Raw genomic sequence first — 22,697 nt, 5'->3', positions numbered from 1 at the left:
TCTCATAGCAAGCAACATAAGTATATCCAATTCAAACATCTTATACGCACCCAAATGAATGAGATCAACTAAAAATATACCTTGGTTAGCTCATGATCATCCATAGTAAGCTTCAACTCAAACATTTGCAAACCACCAAATATATCCAATAAATCACAACAACTTGAATATTGCACTTGTATGTTGATAGCACTTGGACTTCACCAACTTGTCATGGCATTGGGATAATGATCATCACTTTTCAATACTTGGCTCAAGCATCTGATCAACAAGATGAATACCATTTGAACCAAGCCTCCAATGCTGATGGTACCTACAAACAATCATCCACTTTTTAATGGTACCCAAATTAATTTGGGTCTTCTCAAGTTAGGAGCAACATACTTAGGCATAGCCTTAGTATGAATAGCGGGATGTTTTGCAATAGCAACCATAGAGGTACCATCACCATCCTTCCTAAGCATACTATTTGCATCAATTGAAATAGGCTTAGGAGTGTTACCTAGGGGACATGAATGTGCCATGTGTCTCTTTTCCTGGCATGAGTAGCAATTTCTTTTGGTTAGAGCCTTCTCTTCCTTGCTCTTGTATTGCTTCTCGTTGCCTTGCCTCTCATGAGTTGCATGATCCTTCTTATCAAGCTTGGTAGGACACTTCGAGGCAAAGTGTCCCATATCTTCACACTTGAAGCACTTGATGTGAGCATAGACTTTCTTTTCTTCTCGATTCTTGTTCACTATCTTGGCATCTTGATTTTGCATTGGATGCCTTGCTCTTCCACCCCTTCTTGTCTTCTTCTTCTTTATCATCAAGTCACCACCATCTTCATGGTTGATCTTGATTTACTCTTGGGGTGTTTCTTCTTGCTCAACTTGTGGCTTTGGTTGAGGCTTCACTTGTAGCTTCACCACTAGCTTGGTTGGGCACGTAGAGGTGAGATGACTCCATGTGCGGCACTTGAAGCACTTGACATGCTTGAGCCTCTCTTCTTTTTTCTTCAACTTGAGCTTCTCAAGGTTGGGGCAACCCTTTTCAAGATGTCCCATTTTATGGCATTTGTAGCACATGGAATGAGAGAGCTTGTTTTGTAGTAACTTCTTCATCCTTCTTTTGCTTTTTCTCTCCCCCTTGGTCATGCTCTTGTTGAATCCAATGCCACTCATATCACCATAGCTTCTTTTGTTGTTCAACATATGCTCGAAGGTGATTTTGGTATTGTAGCACCTCTCTAACTTGTTGCTCAATTTCTTCACTTCATTTTTGAGCTCATTGTTCTCCTTCAAAAGGTTAGTCTTACAAGACAGAGAAGTAGAACAAGCATCTATATATGAAGAACATGGTATATCTAATAAATCATCACAAGAGGTGGATACATTCTTCTTGCCTACATCACAAGGGTTAGTAACAACATGTGATTGATTAATTGACCCATGTGATGAGCTCTCACTAGTTTTAGATTTTTCATTTGAAAGCTCTTTAGTGTGAAAAGCATGGTCTTGTACCAAGTTATTATGAGCAACGCTAGTTCCTCATGAGCCAATTTTAACTCCTCATGTGGGCAACTAATGACAAAGTAGATGCTTTGTTGTTCACATGTGTTCTTTAGAAATGAGTTTTGATTTTCCAATTTACTTGTTTTAGCCATCTCATTTTCTAAAGCTATGTTTATGCTAACAAGTCTACTAACAAGCTCATCTATGAATCATGACCAATTACATTGCAACTTGATACCTTAGTGTCACCTTGTGACATGAGGCAATGTAGAGGTGTTGGAGAGCTTGTTGTAGCAATATCATCCGGGTGTGAACAATCATCATCACCATCAAGTGTGCATGGGGTAGCATCATCATTTACATCACTTGAGGCATCATCATCAACCTTGTCAAGTGAACTTGTGGTAGATCTTTCATCATCATCACTTGATCATGAGGTGGATCAATCTTCCATAATTACCAAATTGTGGCCATACTCAATACACCCATGTGCCTCCTCCTTAGGTGCCTCATCATCATCATTATTGGAGACCCTTCCATATATCAAGTTGAGGTACAATGAAATATCATGGGCGGTCTTCATGTATATGATCTCCCTAAATATGTTATCTTTCATAGATTGATAGAAAATGTTAGTAGCTTGGCAATCGAGATGTAGGCATTTTTTTGTGCTTGAGTTGCATTCTTTTCATTCAACGCATGAGAAAAGCCCACATCTATGATCCACCACATTTGAGGTGAAATAAACTTAAAATTGCATGTCATTCAATTTTTCCACCATGCAAAGTGTGTGCCATCAAAAGTGTATGGACACTCAACATCTATCCCATAAGCCGCCATCCTCTCAGGTCGGTGAAGACCACAAATGGGAGACCACATTCTGATACCACGTGTAGGGTTGAGAAGGCAGACTAGAGGGGGGGGGTGAATAGTCTTTTTTTAAATTAAATGTGTCAGCTAACCAAAACAAATGCAGAATTAAAACTATTGGTCTAGCCAAGACTACACCCCTCTATCGAAGTTCTCAAGCACCTTACAAAGATCCTAATTAGGAAACAAAGGTGTCGGGGTAGGTTGAGCTCACCTAATCAATTCTAGAGCAAGGTCATACAAACCTATGCAACTAGTACTTCAAGCAACCGGGGAAGCTCCTACACAACTAGTGATGCAAAGCAAAAAGCTCCTAAGCTCACTAGCAGTGCTCAATAACAAGTCTACACAAGCCAAATTATAGAGCCCAAATTACTTAGATACACAAACTAAGCAATGTGACTAACAAGATTACTAAAACCAAATTAGTCACATGAGAGAGGTACTTCTAAGCTACACAAGCTAGAAGGTAACTAGCAAGCTACATAAGCAAACTAATTACAAGAGCAACTACACAAGCACAATGTATATGAAAGCAATTACAAGCTTGTGTAAGGGGATGCAAACCAATGGGAGGACAAGGATGATATGGTAATTATATCCCAAGGTTCATGTGCTTGCCAACACGCTAGTCCCCATTATGTCGACCGCTCATTTGGTGGTTCGGTGGCTAATTGGCATTACCCGCCAAGCCCACACGTTGGGCATCGCAAGAACCTACCCTAAAAGTGAGGGTAGCTTAATGACATGCTCAACTAGAGTTGCTCTTCACGATCCCCACGGGGTGAGCACAATCCCTCTCACAAATCCTACTCCAGAGCACCGCACAATCTTCTCACGTGCTTCAACGGAGTCACAAGCCACCAAGCCATCTAGGAGGTGGCATCCTCCAAGAGTAACAAGTGCCATCGGCTTGCAACACAATCACCTAGTCCCACTTGATGCAATCTCACAATACAATCGCACTAGAATCGCTCACTCACTCGATCAAATGAACACTACCAAGCATGAGTGAGTTAGAGAGCTCCCAAGCACCACCACATAGGCCGCCAAGGTTCTAGTGTGCTTAGCAACCAGCCTAAGGCTGAGCTCCACCTCTATTTATAGCCCCAAGAGAAATAGAGCCATTGGAGCCAAGTTGCTGGCTTCTGCGAGGGCACCAGACATGATGGTGCCCCTCCCAACAGTCAAATTCCCATTGGTCACTAGACAGGGTGGTGGTGGCACTACCCTAGGGGTGGCAGTGACCACCCAACCAGCCACACAAAAACACCAGTGTTGGTATTTATTAACGCACACACATAAATCCACAAGCACATGGATACCGCTATAGCTTTCACCCAGAAGTATTCCAAGTATCATTTCCATAGGGAAACATGTGAGACTAACTATGGTCTAACTTAACTAAGGGTAGTAACAAGGTTAGGATAAACAGGAGCGTAGAGAGTATAACTAAGGTTCTCTAGTTCTGACTTTGGTAAGCTTTGTCTTCTACTATTTAACTAGGGACATTACTAAGGAAAAGACACCAATAGAGGATGCTTTCCTTCATAACCGGGTTCTACTTGGCCTACAAATGGGAGGTGGACTACAGAGGATTCAATGAGGCTATAAGAGTCACCCTCACGAGCTACCATCTATCCAGAATGTAGGGTGCATCCACGATTAACCCAAGTCTAAGCATCACGCTTACACTTACAATTAATACTTTACTCCCCTAGGAAGAGAATAAAGCACTCAAAAGAGTCACGATCCTGATGAACAATATAAACAAGATGCTTACTTGAATCAGAAGTTGATTACCAAAGAAGTCTCCTAGGAAGCAAGCTCGTCGGTGCAGCGTATAGGTGGATAGGAGTGGAATTCATGATAAAAGAAAAAAGAATAAAAGAAAATAAAAGATATAATGTACAAGGTTAAGCTAGGTTCAAAGTTAACTCAGCAACCATTTCCCCGGCAACAGTGCCAGAAAGCTTGTTGATATATCTTAACGCACACAGATAAATCCACAAGCGTACAGATATAGCTATAGCTTTCACCCAAAGGTATTCCAAGTATCGTATCCATAGGAAAATGTGTGAGACTAACTATGGTCTAACTTAACTAGGGGTAGCAACAAGGTTAGGATAAATAAGAGCGTAGAGAGGATAACTAAGGTTCTCTAGTTCTAACTTGGGTAAGCTATGTCTTCTATTATTCAACTGGGGACATTACTAGGGAAAGACACCAGCAGAGGATGCTTTCCTTTGCAACCACGTCCTATGTACGCCTATAGACGGGAGGTGGACTACAAAGGATCAATGAGGCTATATAGTATAAGCTATATAAAACTTATGTCACACATGCGATCTACCAGCTTTCAAAATGCAGGGGCCTCCACAATTAACCCAAGTCTAAGTACCATGCTTACACTTATGATTAATACTTTAACCTAGAGCATCTATAGATTAAAGCACTCAAAAGAGAGTCACAATCCTAATGAACAATATAAATAATTACTTACTTGAATCAGAAGTTGAGTACCAGAGAGATCTCAAAAGCAAGCTCAAGTAGAACTTGGATCCACCAAGATATAAGCCATAGAGAGAGCACCGATAGGCCGGCACCTCCTCCAAACTCTTTCCTCACTCTCTATCTCACTATTCTATTTATATGACTAGATCCTATGGATGACTAATCTTCTCTTGATTGCTAGCTCTAATCCTAAAGATATGAATTAGGGTTTTAGGGATCTGCTGAGGGAGGAGGGTAGGGATTGATATATATAGGCCGAAGCATCCATCATGAGCCCTTGGATCAAACCGACTTAAAGAATGACGTAGATGCAACTTAGGAGGCGGTGGAGAATCGACATAACGAGGTGAAGGCTGACGGGTGGCCCTAGGGGCCAGGCGGCCTGTAGGTGGGGCAGGCCAGCCCCACATGGCAGCCCAGCCCCACATGGCAGCCCCTTGGCTCCTGCTTCGGTGTGGTATCCTCTAGAGTCCTCTAGAACCTTTTGGTGCCAGTTTTACGTGGATAAGCACGATTAATTCTAACATGTAGGTCTGTCTTGATGGTTTCCTGGATAAACCCTATAGAAAATACAGATTCACCAAAACTCGTAGAATTTATTAGTTTAAACCCCTAGACCTTTGTTGGTGATCACAATTGTGCCCTTATACATGTTTTATTGATAGTTTATAATGGTTGTTAACTATCATCAACAACGGTTTCCTAGATAAACCTTGTAGAAAACACATATTCACCAAAACTTGTGGAATTTGTAAGTTTAAACCCATATACCTATGTTTGGTGATGGAATTAAGTATATATGCAGGTTATGTTGATAGTTTATAATTGATGTTAGTGACCATCAACAAGCTCCCCCAGGCTTACCCTTTGCCAGTCCCTGAGCAAAGCTAAACTTAGCAAATGGATTAGGAGTTGCATCAATATTTTCACTCCTCAAAAATACACATGCGTTCAAACAAGAATTCTCTTCCGTATTAGAATAAACCGATCTAACTTTCAAACTTACCCATATCACCTTCAACCATGGGGCTTCTTAGTCTTCACTTGGGTCTTGAGCAATTGAAAGACAGAATGCTCAAGTCAAGCACTATGTCTCAAGTTCTTTGTTCCACCATTATTTTGGAGTTTTTAATAATTTTCAAAATAAAACTTAGAGCTTCCATTGTATGACACTCTCAAGTCTCTCAATATATGTGGTATTTGTGGATCCTTACCAAGGCAATAGTGATGTTTATGCCTTTTCTCTTCCTACCACTAAGGCTTATGTGGAGTTCATAGATAGGGAGAAAGCTAGAGCATACTTGCAATGCATATATTGTAAAGTCAAACAACGGATCCAAAGAGAGCTGAGTCATACAAACAAATCAAGATGTGCATGTGTGTGGATGTATGGTGGATATATATGATGGCTAACCTAATTTACTTTGCTCCTTGAAAACTTATCTCTCTTTTGAAACTTGGAAATATTTGCTAGAGAATAGGGGCTATCTTATTCATCTTCTTTTTTCAGGCGGGCATCTAAGTACCCATTGTTTTAGATATCTTAGACACTTGTCCATTTTTTCTCAACTCTTTTTTTTCTTTTCTTCTTCTCTCTTTTTTATGAATAACTTTTATATAGCCCATGCCTCTTTTCCACAACAAAACTTTTGAGAGATAGCAATAAGAACTTGGAGCGTTTATTTGATGGATGAAAAACCTATCAAGCAAGTTTTTGTGTTCACTCCTAGTGTAGGAGTAAAACATTTTTGGGTGGATCTTGATGGAAGGCATGTTTTTGTGTCTACCCCCAGTGTAGGAGTAGTGCATATGTGGGTGGTGTGTATGTGATCTTGATTTTAAGAGCATGACAAACCTCTCATAAGGGTCAACAAAGCTTGACAAACCTCAATGCAATTACAAGCAGCATATATGTGGAAATTTTCCTAGCCTAAATAACATGTATGGCTCTGGTGGGAATTCAAGCTTTGCCATATAGGAACTTATCTGTAGCATTTTTGTGTTTTTCAAAAGAGAAATCTCTAGAACTTTAATGTCACTTGGAATAAGATAAACAACATCTTAGACCTTCTCATATCATATCCATCAATTACCTAGACTTAGATCAAGCATATGCTTCCCACGAGTTTTGAGTTCAGAGTAAATCCTTATGTCAAAACAATTTTATCCAAAACTTGGGAGGATTCAAGGTTGAAAACTAGGTACTTGAAAGAAATTACAATAGAGCAACTATTTATCATTTCTATTTAAGAGGTTATTTTGAGTCCTCTTTATTTTATTCAGCTCTTAAAAACAAATTGAAGCAAACTAGACACACCTTTTTATTTTGTTTCCATTTTTAGATCACACATTATTACTATAAATGACTAATGCAAAGATAAATTTTTATTTTCTTTTTCATTCATCATTTTTTAGAAACTAAAATTAAAACAAAAAGGGGAAAGAATACTTACCTAGATAGATGGGAGTACTTCTCCCCCAAACTAGCTCTTTTGATGAGGGTTCAGTGTTGTAAGTTCTTCGAACCGGACTTCTCCTTGTGAAGTTCATTGATCAAGTACCTCGGTTTGCTCTGAAGATGAGGATTCTCGAGGTGGCGCCTCTAATGGTGATGCCACCTTCTTCTACCAAATCTGTCTTGGTTTTGAGTTTTGATTTTGGTTTGACAGGTTCAGAACTTTCACTTGTAGAAATCAGGGGAATTGACTTTTCCCACACTTTGCTTGAAATGTGTCCTGCTCATAAAGACAAGGTAGAGATCAAGTGCAGGGGCTCTATTGGTGGGAAAACACTACCAAAACCAAAACTTTATTTATTTCTCTCTATCCTTAGGCACATCAAACAAGATGAAGTTGATGTTATGTGCTTTGTTCATTTATATCATGGGTGATAAGATCAGAAGATTGAGCATGAATGTAGCATTTGAAGATATTTGGCCAAAAGTGTTGAATTGCTTAACCCATGGAAGGATTGAGCATGAATGTATCAAAAGTTTATAACCAAGTTTAGGATAGATGGCAGTACTATCAATAAGGGCAAACTTGTTTGCATATCAGTCATCTAGTGCCACTTGAGCGATCTAACTTTGTGTTGTTTCTAGGATTGAGTGGCGTGATGAATTGAGTGACTAATCCTTTGAAAATTATTTGTAAAAATGCTAACACACATTCACATGGTGGTGTACACTTAGTGGTGTTGGCACATTTGCAAAGGAGAAGTTGTTGGAGTTGAATTGGATCAACTTGGAGAAGAGAAAAAGGTTTTTCGGTGTACTCCAAACTATAGGATGGTTCTTGGATTGGAATTATGCATTGGTACATTGTGCTTTTGATCAAATATGCAAGTGGGATGTGTAGCCCTCTGAATAAGCTTTCAAAAATGTCCAAGATTAGCAAAATTGGACTTTGGAGCTAAGAGTTATAGCTATTTTAGAGATGAAACATCTGTGACCAGACTCTGCGACCAGACGCGTCCAGTCAGTGTCAGTGAGTCCGGTCAAGATTTCGGTCAGTGTTTTTAATAGGAGCAGGAGCGACTGGACACTGATAGAGTCCAGTCAGTGATGACCTGACGCGTCTGGTCATCAAAAGAGCTCTCTGGAACCTCTCTAGAAGTGACTGGACTCTGGGAAAGTCGAGTCCGGTCATGGGTGAAAGGGGAGTCCAGTCAAGAGCAAAACAAAGGGCACGCAACAAGATGTTCTGACCAAACTCTAGACCAAACTCTGCACCTGCATGTCTGGTCACTGTAGCAGCGAGTCAGATCAATGCAAAAGTGCCCAGTGAAGGGGGTAATGACTATTTTAGTCCTTGGGGCTATAAAAGGAGTGTGTGGCTAGCCTTGGCACATGTTGAGCACCCTTAAGCCTTGGTGGCTTGTGTAGGTGTGCTTGAGAGCCTCTAACTCACTTGTGCTTGCAAGAGTGCGAATCAATTGTGAGTGAGTGATTCTAGTGCGATTGCATTGAGAGTGCATCAAGTGGTGCTAGGTGATCGAGTTGCTAGCCAGTGGTGCTTGTTACTCTTGGAGGTTGCCACCTCCTAGATGGCTTGGTGGTGGTCTCCATCAAAGCATGCAAAGAAGATTGTGCAATGCTCTAGAGAAGTGATTGTGAGGGGTATTGTGCTCACCCCGTGGGAGACACGAAGAGCAACTCTAGTTGAGCGTGTCATTGAGCTACCCTCACTTTTGGGGTAGGTTCTTGCGGTGTGCAATGTGAAGCCAATTAGCCACCGAAGCACCAAGTGAGCGGTCGACACAACGGGGACTACCTTGATGGCAACCAAGTGAACCTCGGGATAAAAATCACCGTGTCATCCTCTTCCTATTGGTTTGCAATCCCCTTACACAAGCTTATAATTACTTTCATATTGATTGGGCTTGTGTAGTTGCTCTTGTAATTAGTTAGCTTGTGTAGCTTGCTAGTTATCTTCTTGCTTGTGTAGCATAGTAGTAGCTCCCTTGCGTGACTAATTTAGTTTGAGTAACCTTGTTAGTCACATTGCTTAGTTTATGTAGCTAAGTAATTTGTGCTTTCTAATTTGGCTTGTGTAGCCTTATTTTTGAGCATTGCTAGTGTGCTTAGGAGCTTTGTGTTTTTGCTTACTAGTTTGTATAGGAGCTCCCCCGGATGCCAAAGTACTAATTGTATAGGTTTGTGTGACCTTGCTACTAAAATTGTTTAGGTGAGCTCTAGCTAGCCCGGTACCTTTGTTGCCTAATTAAGATCTTTTAAGGTGCTTGATAACTTAGATAGAGGGGTATATTATTGGCTAGACCAATAGTTTTAATTCCATATTTTGTTTGGTTAGCCGGCGCAATTAATTTTAGAAAGAACTATTCACCCCCCTCTAGTCACTATCTTGACCCTACAACACTTTCACTAGGAAAGAACGAACGCCGGATATGATAAGCACACGCACGTTCATGACATCAATTTAATCTAACCACAACGCACGATTACCTAAATCATGAGCATCGAAATGGTGTCTGATCTCGCACCATCCTGCGTTCATGATTCACTCAGTGCGGATGGCGCTCCAATGAAGCCAGCATCAGTGATCGATGGGAAACCAAGAGATCAATTTGTGATTAGCATAACAAAAAAATGATCTATAATTCAACAATGAAGAATGACTAACTCAGTTGGAAGAGCTGCTGATAACGTGCTGAGAATCAACCTTTGCATGGATTGCCAGATTCGTTTCTTGTTCCTAATTCCAAGAAAGAGGCATGTAGAAGCTATAGATAACTATCATCTGCCCTACCCAATCCTCAAGAACAACACATAAGAACACACAGGAGACAAGTAAATGAGGGGAGCCATCTCTTCATTTTATTTAGTCATTATAGGTACACATGTAGCCCTTTATATAGCTATAGCCTTCCTCTTATGATGATCAATCTCAATGTTTCAAACCTTGGTGGTAGGCACATAAAAAACCGATGAGAGAAATCATCATCTTGTACCTTCTCACCCAAGCTCTTGAGATCATTGACAATGACTTGTAATCTATGGAACATCTCTAGAATGCTCTCATCATCCTTCATCTTGAAGCTTGTCAACTTGTCCTTGAGAATGTATAATTTTGCACTCTTGACCGTCGGTGTGCCCTCATATGTTTCCTCCAATCTCTTCCAAACCTCACTAGCTCTCTCAAGATCTTTGATTTGCTCAAACACCTTTGAATCAATGGCATTATAGATGGTGTTGAGCACCATTGTGTTGCATTGCTTGTTCTCTAGCTCTCTTGGGGTTGGATTGGTGGGATCAAGAATCACATAGTCACTCTCGGTCATATCCCACACCTTGTCATTGATTGAACCCAAATACATCTTCATCTTTCTCTTCTAATAATCATAGCATGTACTATCAAAGTGTGGTGGTTTTCACCCAACATGTTTGAACACTAGTTGAGCCATCTTTTGACACCAAAGGTTGTGAAGCCTTAATCAAACGGTGACCATGGCTCCAATACCACTTGAAAGGTCCTAAATGGCTAGAGGGGGGGTGAATAGCCTATAAAAATCTTCTACAAATTCACTAGAGCAAAGGGTTAGAAACCTAAATGGTGAAATGCAATTTTGCTCTAGCTCTACAAGGGTTGCAAGCCATCTATCCCAACAATTCTAGTTAAGTAATGTCTCTAGATCAATCAAAGGCTATGTCACTACTCTCTAACTACTGAGCTCTCAAACAAACTACACTAAAGAGCTTCACTAGACAAGCTACTCAACAAGACAAGCAAGCTCTCAAACTAATTTCACTAAAGAGCCTTGCTACATAACTATATATCAAAGTGAATACAAGAGAGTGAGTGAGATGATTATACTGACGAGGCAAGAGATGATGAACCAATCAATGAATACCAAATGAATCATAGGGAGAATTCTAATCACAATGGACATGATTTTTCTCCCAAGGTTCACGTGCTTGCCGGCATGCTAGTCCCCGTTTTGTCGACTAACACTTGGTGGTTCAGTGGCTAATAGGTATCACACACCTAGCCCACCACTTGGGCACCGCAAGAACCTACCCACAAGTGAGATAACTCAATGACACGAGCAATCCACTAGAGTTATGTCAGTTTTAATGATCGACAACTCATCATGGGGCTACTTGGGATTATGATTAAAGGGCTTCGGCATACGTAGAACTCAACAGTAAACACAAAGAGATGAACGATTTATACTGGTTCGAGCCCTCGTGATTGAGTAATAGCCTTTACGTCCAGTCAGCGTGTAGCCTTTTGCGTTGGATTGATTGGTATAATTGTGTGTACAAGGGGGTGCACCACACCTCTCTTCATATAGGAGAGAGGGTAAGGGCATGTATCTAATCCTAGTCAGTTACAATAGAAGAATCCTAGTCCTATTATAGAATCTAGCTTTCTTAGTAAGCCGACTAAGTTGATCTTGAGTAGCTTGAAGGCCATGCCACCTTGGCTCATGCTTTCATAAGTGAAGCCATGAGGTGCTCTTGAAGTCTTCAAATGATGTGCGCTTTTCAGAAAAAGTGCACTCACTGAGTGTAGCCCCTGAGCCTCTTGCTGTTTGAAACAAAGAATTAGAGGGTCTAAAAGAAAAAAACATCCATAGAGGATATGTACCCTACAGCCCCGAGCCTATGGCCGAGTACTTGTATTGGGTCAAGGATCTTTTAAAAATAATATACTCAAGGATGCGAGTGTAAGCAATAAGTGTAGTCTTGTCTGCATGTGAAAAAAGCAGGTAAGACTTGTCAAAGTCACATGTAAAACAATTACAGTGAGGCCCAATGATGTGAAGAATATGCGATCGAATATGCCATCAGATATGCTTCCCATTGTACTGCTGCCTCACGTGTGCTGAAATAAGGTTGTGCGACACACTAAAAAGGTGTAGTGGGGCGCACTGTACCCTTGTAGCATGGCATGTGAGCCTGTGGCAAAGTCAGTAACTTGTGTGCCTCCTACTTATGGATGAAAACGGATCGGATACGAATGGATATCACTCATATTATATTTGTTTTCATATTTCTGTTCGGATTCGGATTCGGACACGGATAGCGTTCGGATACATATACGAATACGGATTGACTCGGTTACGGATACGAATAATGAGTATCGAATACGGTATGAATCGGATTCGGAGAAGGTCGGATACAAATATCTATTCGGATATTGAGTAAAAGCAGCATATATATATATATATATATATATATATATATATATATATATATATATATATATCATACGTGCGCAAACCATTACACCACTCTATGAGTCCATAATCCATCTAGATTAAGCCAAAAGACTAAAGAGTAAAGCAACAAATAAGATAAAGATACAGATACATCATACATCAAACATCATACAAGCACCAATCTTCGTGGCATGAGTAGAAATAGCCAAGCTCATGGCTTCATGGGTCTCATGGAGTCATTGTCATGGATTCAAGATCTACAATCCTTATATAGGACATTTTTCATTTGAGAAATTTTGAACAAAATGTAGTTCAAATTTCACAAGTGTGTGACATTGTTTTAGAAAGTCTATATGAGATTCAAGAATTTGTGATTATTGTTTGATAAAACTTTCTCAAATGGGAAAATGAGATATGTAACAATTGTAGATTTTGCTGAGATGATCAAACTTGGTATTCAGAGTGTTTTCATCTGAGGTCATTTAGTGTCTCATTTGAGCAAGTTTGACCAAGTCAAATTTGGTCAAATGAAAAAACAATACTTTGACTCTAGTATTATGAACTCTAAATGACTTCAAATTGAAAAGTTTTGAATACCAAATTTGTTAAACTCATCAAGATCTACAATTGTTGTTTTGGTCAACTTTCCATTTGAGAAAGTTTGGACGGTTCAAATTTATGATTTTTAAATTTCGATGTCTACAAACTAGTTTTTGGAACCCTAGATGGTCTTAAATTTAAAAGTTTTGAATACCAAGTTTGTTCAGCTCATTAAGATCTACAATCCCTATATAGGACATTTTTTTTATTTGAGAAAGTTTGAACAAAATATAGTTCAAATTTCACAAGTGTGTGACATAGTTTTAGAAAGTCTATATGAGATTCAAGAATTTATGACTAGTGTTTGATAAAACTTTCTCAAATGGGAAAATGAGCTATGTAACAATTGTAGATTTTGCTGAGATGATCAAACTTGGTATTCAGAGTGTTTTCATCTGAGGTCATTTAGTGTCTTATTTGAGCAAGTTTGACCAAGTCAAATTTGGTAAAATAAAAAAACAATACTTTGACTCTAGTATTATGAACTCTAAATGACTTCAAATTGAAAAGTTTTGAATACCAAGTTTGTTAAACTCATCAAGATCTACAATTGTTGTTTTGGTCAATTTTCCATTTGAGATAGTTTGGATGGTTCAAATTTGTGATTTTTAAATTTCAACGCCTACAAACTAGTTTTTGGAACCCTAGATGGTCTCAAATTCAAAAGTTTTGAATACCAAGTTTGTTTAGCTCATCAAGATCTACAATCCTTATATAGGACATTTTTCATTTGAGAAAGTTTGAACAAAATGTAGTTCAAATTTCACAAGTGTGTGACATAGTTTTAGAAAGTCTATATGAGATTTAAGAATTTGTGACTAGTGCTTGATAAAACTTTCTCAAATGGGAAAATGAGCTATGTAACAATTGTAGATCTTGCTGAGATGATCAAACTTGGTATTCAGAGTGTTTTCATCTGAGGTCATTTAGTGTCTCATTTGAGTAAGTTTGACCAAGTCAAATTTGGTCAAATGAAAAAACAATACTTTGACTCTAGTATTATGAACTCTAAATGACTTCAAATTGAAAAGTTTTGAATACCAAGTTTGTTAAACTCATCAAGATCTACAATTGTTGTTTTGGTCAACTTTCCATTTGAGATAGTTTGGATGGTTCAAATTTGTGATTTTTAAATTTCGACGCCTATAAACTAGTTTTTGGAACCCTAGATAGTCTCAAATTCAAAAGTTTTGAATACCAAGTTTGTTCAGCTCATCAAGATATACAATCCTTATATAGAACATTTTTTCATTTGAGAAAGTTTGAATAAAATGTAGTTCAAATTTCACAAGTGTGTGACATAGTTTTAGAAAGTCCATATGAGATTTAAGAATTTATGATTAGTGTTTGATAAAACTTTCTCAAATGGGAAAATGAGCTATGTAACAATTGTAGATTTTGCTGAGATGATCAAACTTGGTATTCAGAGTGTTTTCATCTGAGGTCATTTAGTGTCTCATTTGAGCAAGTTTGACCAAGTCAAATTTGGTCAAATGAAAAAAAAACACTTTGACTCTAGTATTATGAACTCTAAATGACTTTAAATTGAAAAGTTTTGAATACCAAGTTTGTTAAACTCATCAATATATACAATTGTTGATTTGGTCAACTTTCCATTTGAGAAAGTTTGGATGGTTCAAAATTGTGATTTTTAAATTTCAACACCTACAAACTAGTTTTTGGAATCCTAGATGGTCTCAAATTCAAAAGTTTTGAATACCAAGTTTGTTTAGCTCATCAAGATCTACAATACTTACATAGGACATTTTTTCATTTGAGAAAGTTTAAACAAAATATAGTTCAAATTTCACAAGTGTGTGACATAGTTTTAGAAAGTCTATATGAGATTTAAGAATTTGTGACCAGTGTTTGATAAAACTTTCTCAAATGGGAAAATGAGCTATGCAACAATTGTAGATCTTGCTGAGATGATCAAACTTGGTATTCAGAGTGTTTTCATTTGAGGTCATTTAGTGTCTCATTTGAGCAAGTTTGACCAAGTCAAATTTGGTCAAATAAAAAAACAACACTTTGACTCTAGTATTATGAACTCTAAATGACTTCAAATTGAAAAGTTTTGAATACCAAGTTTGTTAAACTCATCAAGATCTATAATTGTTGTTTTGGTCAACTTTCCATTTGAGAAAGTTTGGATGGTTCAAATTTATCATTTTTAAATTTTGACGCCTATAAACTAGTTTTCGGAACCCTAGATTGTCTCAAATTGAAAAGTTTTGAATACCAAATTTGTTCATCTCATCAAGATATACAATCATTATATAGGCCATTTTTTATTTGAGAAAGTTTGAATAAAATGTAGTTCAAATTTCACAAGTGTGTGACATAGTTTTAGAAAGTCTATATGAGATTCAAGAATTTGTGACTAGTGTTTAATAAAACTTTCTCAAATGGGAAAATGAGTTTTGTAACAATTGTAGATCTTGCTGAGATGATCAAACTTGGTATTCAGAGATTTTTCATCTGAGGTCATTTAGTGTCTCATTTGAGCAAGTTTGACCAAGTCAAATTTGGTCAAATGAAAAAAAACACTTTGACTCTAGTATTATGAACTTTAAATGACTTCAAATTGAAAAGTTTTGAATACCAAGTTTGTTAAACTCATCAAGACCTACAATTGTTGTTTTGGTCAACTTTCCATTTGAGATAGTTTGGACGATTCAAATTTGTGATTTTTAAATTTCAACGCCTACAAACTAGTTTTCGGAACCCTAGATTGTCTCAAATTGAAAAGTTTTGAATACCAAGTTTGTTCAGCTCATCAAGATCTACAATTTTTATTTTGATTATTTCTCCATCCAAGGTCGTTTGAACTTAAACGGATAGTATCCGGACGGATATATCCGTTTTTTTACTCGGATTATCCGTATCCGCCGGATACCGACGATATCATATTTGTATTTGATATCCGTGTAAACTATCCATTTAAGTATCCGTATCTGGAAAAAAATCCGAATATCCACATAATTATCCATTTAAGTGTTCATATTTGTTCGGTCGAACGGACGGTCGGATAAATATCCGTACCATTTTCATCCATACTCCTACTCTGTAAACATAGCCCTTATACACCGCCTTGGAGCCTATAAAAACCCATCTGGTGAGCCTTTGCAATTCAGTTGTAGAAGAGGCAAAGTAGCTCTTGAGCTTGTAGCTTTGTTCAATATGGTGGTGAGTGAAGTAGATCAGCCCTAGGAGTACTCGGAATGCATAAGCAAGAGACATAGTGACTAGAAGAATTCTTGTGATAGTGTTTAGAGGTAGGCTAAACCTGTAATTGTGCATAGTAGAATAGCCTGGAGCTGCAACTAGAAGAATCCTTGTGATGGCTGGTAGAGTGGCACATCCAGCAGTCCCATGTCAGTTCTTCGAGCGTGCCTATCGATGTTTGTCCATGAAGGGTCATACTTAGACCCAAATGTGTACAGATGGCATTGGTTGGGTGGCAAGATGTGTGAGGAACTCATCCTACATACTAGCTAGCAGGCTGCCTCCTGCATCAGCTATGCTCCCAAGGGTAGTCAGCCAATAAATGTTCATAGTCGGACAGACTACCCAAGGTTCTAGGTTAGGACACACTGCACTTCTATTATCTACCTAGATGCACTACTCTTCCATCCATGAAGCCAGGTGTGCCGGGTAAAGAAACACCTACTGAGAAGCACTTAGAGTATGAGTACTCTATCATAGCCGAGTAGGTTTTGTACTTGTAATATTCTAAAAAACCTTGTATCCAATATCTGTATTCTTGATTGAAAAATCATGAAGAGATCATCACTGCCTGAAATCGGTGATGCTTTGTATGTGAATACTGTAAAACCGCGTAACCATGTGACTGAAACGGCAACCCATACACATAGTGTGAAACCGCGTAGTCTAGAGGCCGAAGGGCCATCTAGGCTGTAGCAGTAGCCCAATAACGGTGCTGTGTTGAGTTCACACTGTAGCAACAGGAAAGATGCACGGTTTTGACCGCACTTATAAATAACCCCCAAGGCTAACTGCAGATTTCACCCCTTTACTCAAGCCACCACCAGCACTCACATTCTCTCTCACCACCAACCCTAGCCACCACCAGGTGAATGTGAGTGAAGAAGCTTGCAAACATTCAGCAGATGGCAAAATCGAAGAAGACCAGTGCCACCAACCCAAGTAAGAAGGGAGGCAAGGAGGCGGGTGGAGTAGATCCGTACACTGCAGAGATGCAGATCTAGGAGGAGTCGACCGTGATGGAGGCTATTCTAGAGAAGCTGCGTAGTGATGGACTACTGCTAGAAAAGCATCTCGGTGAATGGAAAGCTCCTGGTAATCATCGTGTCTGCATTCTCAATGAAGGCGGGATAGTGTTATTTACTCCTTTTGTCGAGTGGGGGAATAGTTTGCCCGCGTTTGACTTCTTCCGTGGATTGCTGTACTACTATGGCATCCACATGAACCATCTAAACCTGAATTCCATTCTACAACTTTCAATCTTCATTCATCTATGTGAAGCATTCCTTGGAATCCCTCCTTCAATCCTTCTGTTTTGCTATTTCTTTAAGCTGAAACCCCATCCCGACACGGCCACGTAGTCGGTGGGGTAGGGTTCCTGTCGGGTACCTTAGAATGGGGTACCCCGAGCGAACAATCAAAGGGGTCACTTAAGTATCATCAAAAAACAAAGCTGGAAGGTAAGCCGTGGGCCCCTCACCCACCACGTCTGAGCCCACCAGGCCCTCTGCCTCGCCTCGAGCCTCATGCAGGAGGTCTCAGTGTCCTGACGCAATCTCCGCCTCACGCGAGGCTCTCCACGGAAGGCCTCGGTAGGGAACACGATCTCCGCTTCGCGTGAGGCTCTCCACGGAAGGCCTCGGCAGGGGGTGCCTTCTCCGTATTGCGTGAGGCTTCTCACGAAAGGCCTTAGCAAGGAGTCCAATCTCCGTCCCATGCAAGGCTCCGCTCTCCGTCTCGCGCGAGGCCTCATTCCCCATATCGCACGAGACCAGCTTATCCATAGTCCGTCGCCCCCGCCTCAGCCGGTCTTCCCGACAGCACGTCATGTCTCATTAATACTTCAACCACTCCCGCAATCTCAGCCGGATGATGGCTCAATGCCACAGAATGGCCGACGGGACCTAAGGTCGCATCAATGCCATACCAGCTGGGATAGGGCACGGTGGGGATTACCGGCCACTGTGTTCTGACACTGTGCCCACGATCAGCGCCCACACTGCACTGTGCTCCATGATCCCCACCTCAAAAACAACGTGACATGGACAACTTGGCCCAGGTTATCACCGCCTCCAAGCTGGCGCACCAGGTCAGCCGCCCACTCGGGGCCTCGGCACTATGCACCAAGGTCTCAGTTATCTCGGGGTTTGTGCCCACCGAGACCCCCCACTGTGGTGCAGCCTTGGCACCGACCAAGCCTCGGCCTCATGCACAGTCCTTCCACAACGGCTTGCACGTCCACCGCCGCACCCACTCCAGGGCAGTCCTAGGGCTCTCATGACGCACAGGATCGGATGGGACTGGCACGCCGCCCCAGTGCTCCAAGGATGGACCACTCCGACGACCACGCCACCATAGGAATGGGCCACAAGGCTTAGACATGCCGCCCCTGTTGGCATGACGCCGCATAGTTGAACACATGTACTGTCCTTGTCCTCCCTTCAACTATAAAAGGAGAGGACTTGGGCCACTTAGAAAGGGGAGGAACACATTGTAACACACGCACACATCACAGCCGCCTGAGAGCAACGTCTTAGATGGCCCACACGACACCTTGCTGAGACCTAGGACTAACTCCCTCTCTCCCCTAGCTTGTAACCCCCTACTACGAGCACTTCGGTGCAAGGAATACAAGATTGATCTCTCAGACTAGACGTAGGGCATTGATTGCCTGAACCAGTATAAACCTTGTGTCTCTTTGCATCACCATCCAGAATCGGGAGCACGCAGTTCAAATTCACTAGTTGGTTGAGGACCCCCCCGGTCCAAAACACCGACAGTTGGCGCGCCAGGTAGGGGCCTCTGCGTGTCAATTTTGTCATCCCAACAGGTCCCGGATGGCAGACCCCGTACGACCATTGTGTCTTGGCACGGTGGTTTGGTTTGGGAGCCTAGAGTTCATGTCCCTTGGGCATGAGTATGACATGGTACTCCTCACTCCTCGAGCCCCACCAACCGACGATGAAGTCACGCACCGGTAGCCTAGGCGTAGGCGGCGCTCGGGCGGCCGCTCTCGCTGCACTCGCCAGACACGACGCGAGCAAGACCACCTCGACGCTACACGAATCTAGGGCAGCACGCCGCTCCCCACCGATATCCTATGGCCAGCTGTTGGCATGGGGTCCCTGGCTAGGGACCTGTCTAGCCTGAGCTTGGACAAAGGGAAATCGCCGGTGGCACGTGGTGATGCCCAGTCGCCAAGATCCGCTCCACCACTCCCTAAGGAGCCGATCCCGGTGGAGCAAAGTCGAGCGACGACACCTTCCCCATACCCCTTTGGGTTGAGAAATGCCACCGCCTCTTATGCCTACGCTTACACTGCCGCTCACGAGGATCCCTCGAAACGCCGCTAGCGCTTCGCTCTTGACCTGAGCACCCACGCCGACTCCTCGGAGGAGGACGAGGCATGGCCCGGAGTGGATTTCTCCGAACTCCATGACCCCGGGGCTATGCGCCAGTTCTTGGCCACGAGCGACTACTACTTTGGCTACTCCGACTCTGATGACGAGGGTACCTACGACCCCACTCGCGAGTGTTTTCACGTTGGGCTTGGGATGCCGAGAGCGGGTGAGGAGGAGATGGGGCAGGTAGTTGTTCCCCGCTTCGCCCAGGGACAGGCGCCGCCACACCTCCACGCATTGTCCTGCCGGCCACACGAAATGAGGTCCCTGCCATTGCACGACCTTAGCGCCCAGACCTGGAACAACTCCATGAGCTCCAGGCCAAGGTCGAACAAGACCAACTCCTTCTGCAGCAGCTTCGAGACACTCTTGAACAGGAGCAGCGAGGTCGCGGCGAAGGCGGGGGAGCCCGACGAAGGGCCCGTGATGTGCATCACCGCATCCATGATGATGAAGGGAGTAAGCAACCCCCAGTCTTCAATCATGCTAGCCAGAACGTCGTGGCTGCAGTAATGCTGGTCCACGCAATGCCTGAGCCTTCTACCACGGTGGGGCGGCAGGTCCACGGCGAGCTTTGGGATCTCCTAGAGACCGCCGTGGTTCAGCAGGCCAAGAGTTCTGCCTCCCGACGGCATGGGGGCATCTCGAACCTGCCCGCGGCACCGCCTTGGCAGGACACGGAAGCCTCGGCTCGTCCTAAACCTGCTCGAGCGTCGATAGCCCATAGGGTCCCCATGCTTCTGGACCGCCTCGGCAATCGATGCGAGGTGTAGGGAGACCATGAGGTGGTCAATAGGCGACGACAGCACAACAATGAGGGGCCTACTCGGGGCTACCACCCACACCAAGGCGGTCGCTACGATAGTGAGGAGGACCACAGTCCTTCTCCTGAACCGCCAGGCCCTTGGGTCTTCAGCAGGGCCATCCGCGCTGCCCTTTTCTTGGCCTAGTTTTGGCAACCAGCCAATCTCGCGAAATATAGCGGCGAGACCAACCCCGAACTCTGGCTTGCCGATTACCGCCTGGCCTGCTAGCTAGGCGGCACGGATGATGACCTGCTCATCATCCGCAACCTCCCCTTGCTCTTGTCCGACTTAGCGCGAGCCTAGCTCGAGCACCTTCCTCCCTCACGAATCCACGACTGGCGCGACTTGGTTAGGATCTTCATCGGGAACTTCCAAGGCACATACGTGCGCCCTAGGAATTCCTAAGACCTTAAAAGCTATCGTCAGAAGCTGAACGAGTCTCTCTGAGACTTCATCCGGCGCTTCTCTAAACAGTGCACCGAGCTGCCCAGTGTCGGTGACTCGGAGATCGTCCAGGCTTTCCTCTCTGGCACCACCTGCCGAGACCTAGTTCGGGAGTTAGGTCGAAATGTGCCACGCACCGCTGCTGTGCTCCTCGACATCGCCGCCAACTTTGCCTCGGGCAAGGAGGCTATCGGTGCCATCTTCCCCGATAGCGACACCAAGGGAAAGCGGAGGGATGAGGCCCCCGAGGCCTTGGCCTCCCACCTCCCTAAGAGAAAGAAAAAGGGGCGCCTAGGGAAGCAGGAGGTCCTGGAGGCTGATCTGGTCAGGGCCGTAGAATGCAAGAATCCCCGAGGCCCCAAAGGCCCTAGGCCTTTCGACGACATGCTCAAGAAACCATGCCCTTATCACCAAGGCCTGGTCAAGCACGCCCTCGAGGATTGCACCATGCTGCGATGTTACTACGCCAGGCTCGGGCTCCCCAACGACGACGCCAAGCAGAAGGGCACTGGCGACCAGGACGAAGACAAGGACGACGGGTTCCCTGAGGTACGCAACGCCTTCATGATCTTCGGTGGACCCTCGGCGTGCCTTATGGCGTGGCAGCGCAAGAGGGAACACCGAGAAGTCTTCTCAGTCAAGATGGCCACCCCCTAGTACCTTGACTGGTCTTGAGAGGCGATCACCTTCAATCGAGATGACCACCCTGACCATGTTCCAAATCCCGGGCAGTATCCACTGGTCATCGACCCGATCATCGGCAACACCCGACTCTCCAAGGTGTTGATGGACGGAGACAGCGGCCTCAACATCCTCTACGTCAATACCCTGGAGCTCTTGGAGATCGACTGCTTGAGGCTCCAAGGCGACGTCACCCCCTTCCACGGCATCGTGCTAGGGAAGCGCACGTGACCCATCGGGCGCATCGACCTTCCCGTCTGTTTCGGCACTCCCTCCAACTACCACAAGGAAGTCCTTACATTTGAGGTAGTCAGGTTTGGGGGAGCCTACCACGCCATCCTGGGGCGGCCATGCTATGCCAAGTTCATGGCAGTACCCAACTATACCTATGTCAAGCTCAAGATGCAAGGCCCTAGCGGTGTCATCACAATTGAGTCCATGTACAAACATGCATACGACTGCGACGTTGAGTGCATTGAGTACGCCGAGGCTCTTGCAGAGGCCGAGACCCTCATCGCCCACCTCGACCAACTCAGTGGCGAGGCGCCTGACTCCAAGCATCGTGCAGGGGCGTTCAAGCCCACGGAAGCCATTAAACTCGTCCCGGTCGACCCCGCCTGCCCCGACGACCGAGCGCTGAGGATCAGCGCCACCCTCGATATCAAATAGGAAGCCATGCTCATCGACTTTCTCCGTGCAAATGCTGACATATTCGCATTGAGTCCCTTGGACATGCTGGGCATACCGAGGGAGGTCACCGAGCACGCCTTGGACATTTGGGCTGGATCTAGACCGATGAGTCAACGCCTGCGCCGCTTCGACGAGGAAAAGCATAGGGCCATCGGTGAGGAGATACAGAAACTCTTGACGGCCGGATTCATCAAAGAAGTGTCCCACCCAGAGTGGTTGGCTAACCCCATGTTAGTCAAGAAGAAAAATGGGAAACGGAGGATGTGCATGGACTACACCGGTTTGAA

General features: G+C 43.3%; 1 protein-coding gene across 1 annotated transcript; it reads left to right on the top strand.

The window, feature by feature from the left end:
* The first annotated feature begins 21,486 nt into the window (after nt 1-21,486).
* LOC136468926 (uncharacterized) lies at nt 21,487-22,389 on the top strand. The gene is made up of 2 exons (XM_066467323.1): nt 21,487-21,588; nt 22,009-22,389. The coding sequence occupies exons 1-2, from the start codon at nt 21,487-21,489 to the stop codon at nt 22,387-22,389; spliced, it is 483 nt and encodes a 160-aa protein (XP_066323420.1).
* The last annotated feature ends 308 nt before the right edge of the window (nt 22,390-22,697 follow it).

Source organism: Miscanthus floridulus, chromosome 8, assembly GCF_019320115.1.
Source record: "Miscanthus floridulus cultivar M001 chromosome 8, ASM1932011v1, whole genome shotgun sequence".
NCBI lineage: Eukaryota > Viridiplantae > Streptophyta > Magnoliopsida > Poales > Poaceae > Miscanthus > Miscanthus floridulus.
The sequence above is the reverse complement of the archived record's forward strand: the minus strand, read 5'-3'. Positions and strand labels throughout refer to the sequence as shown.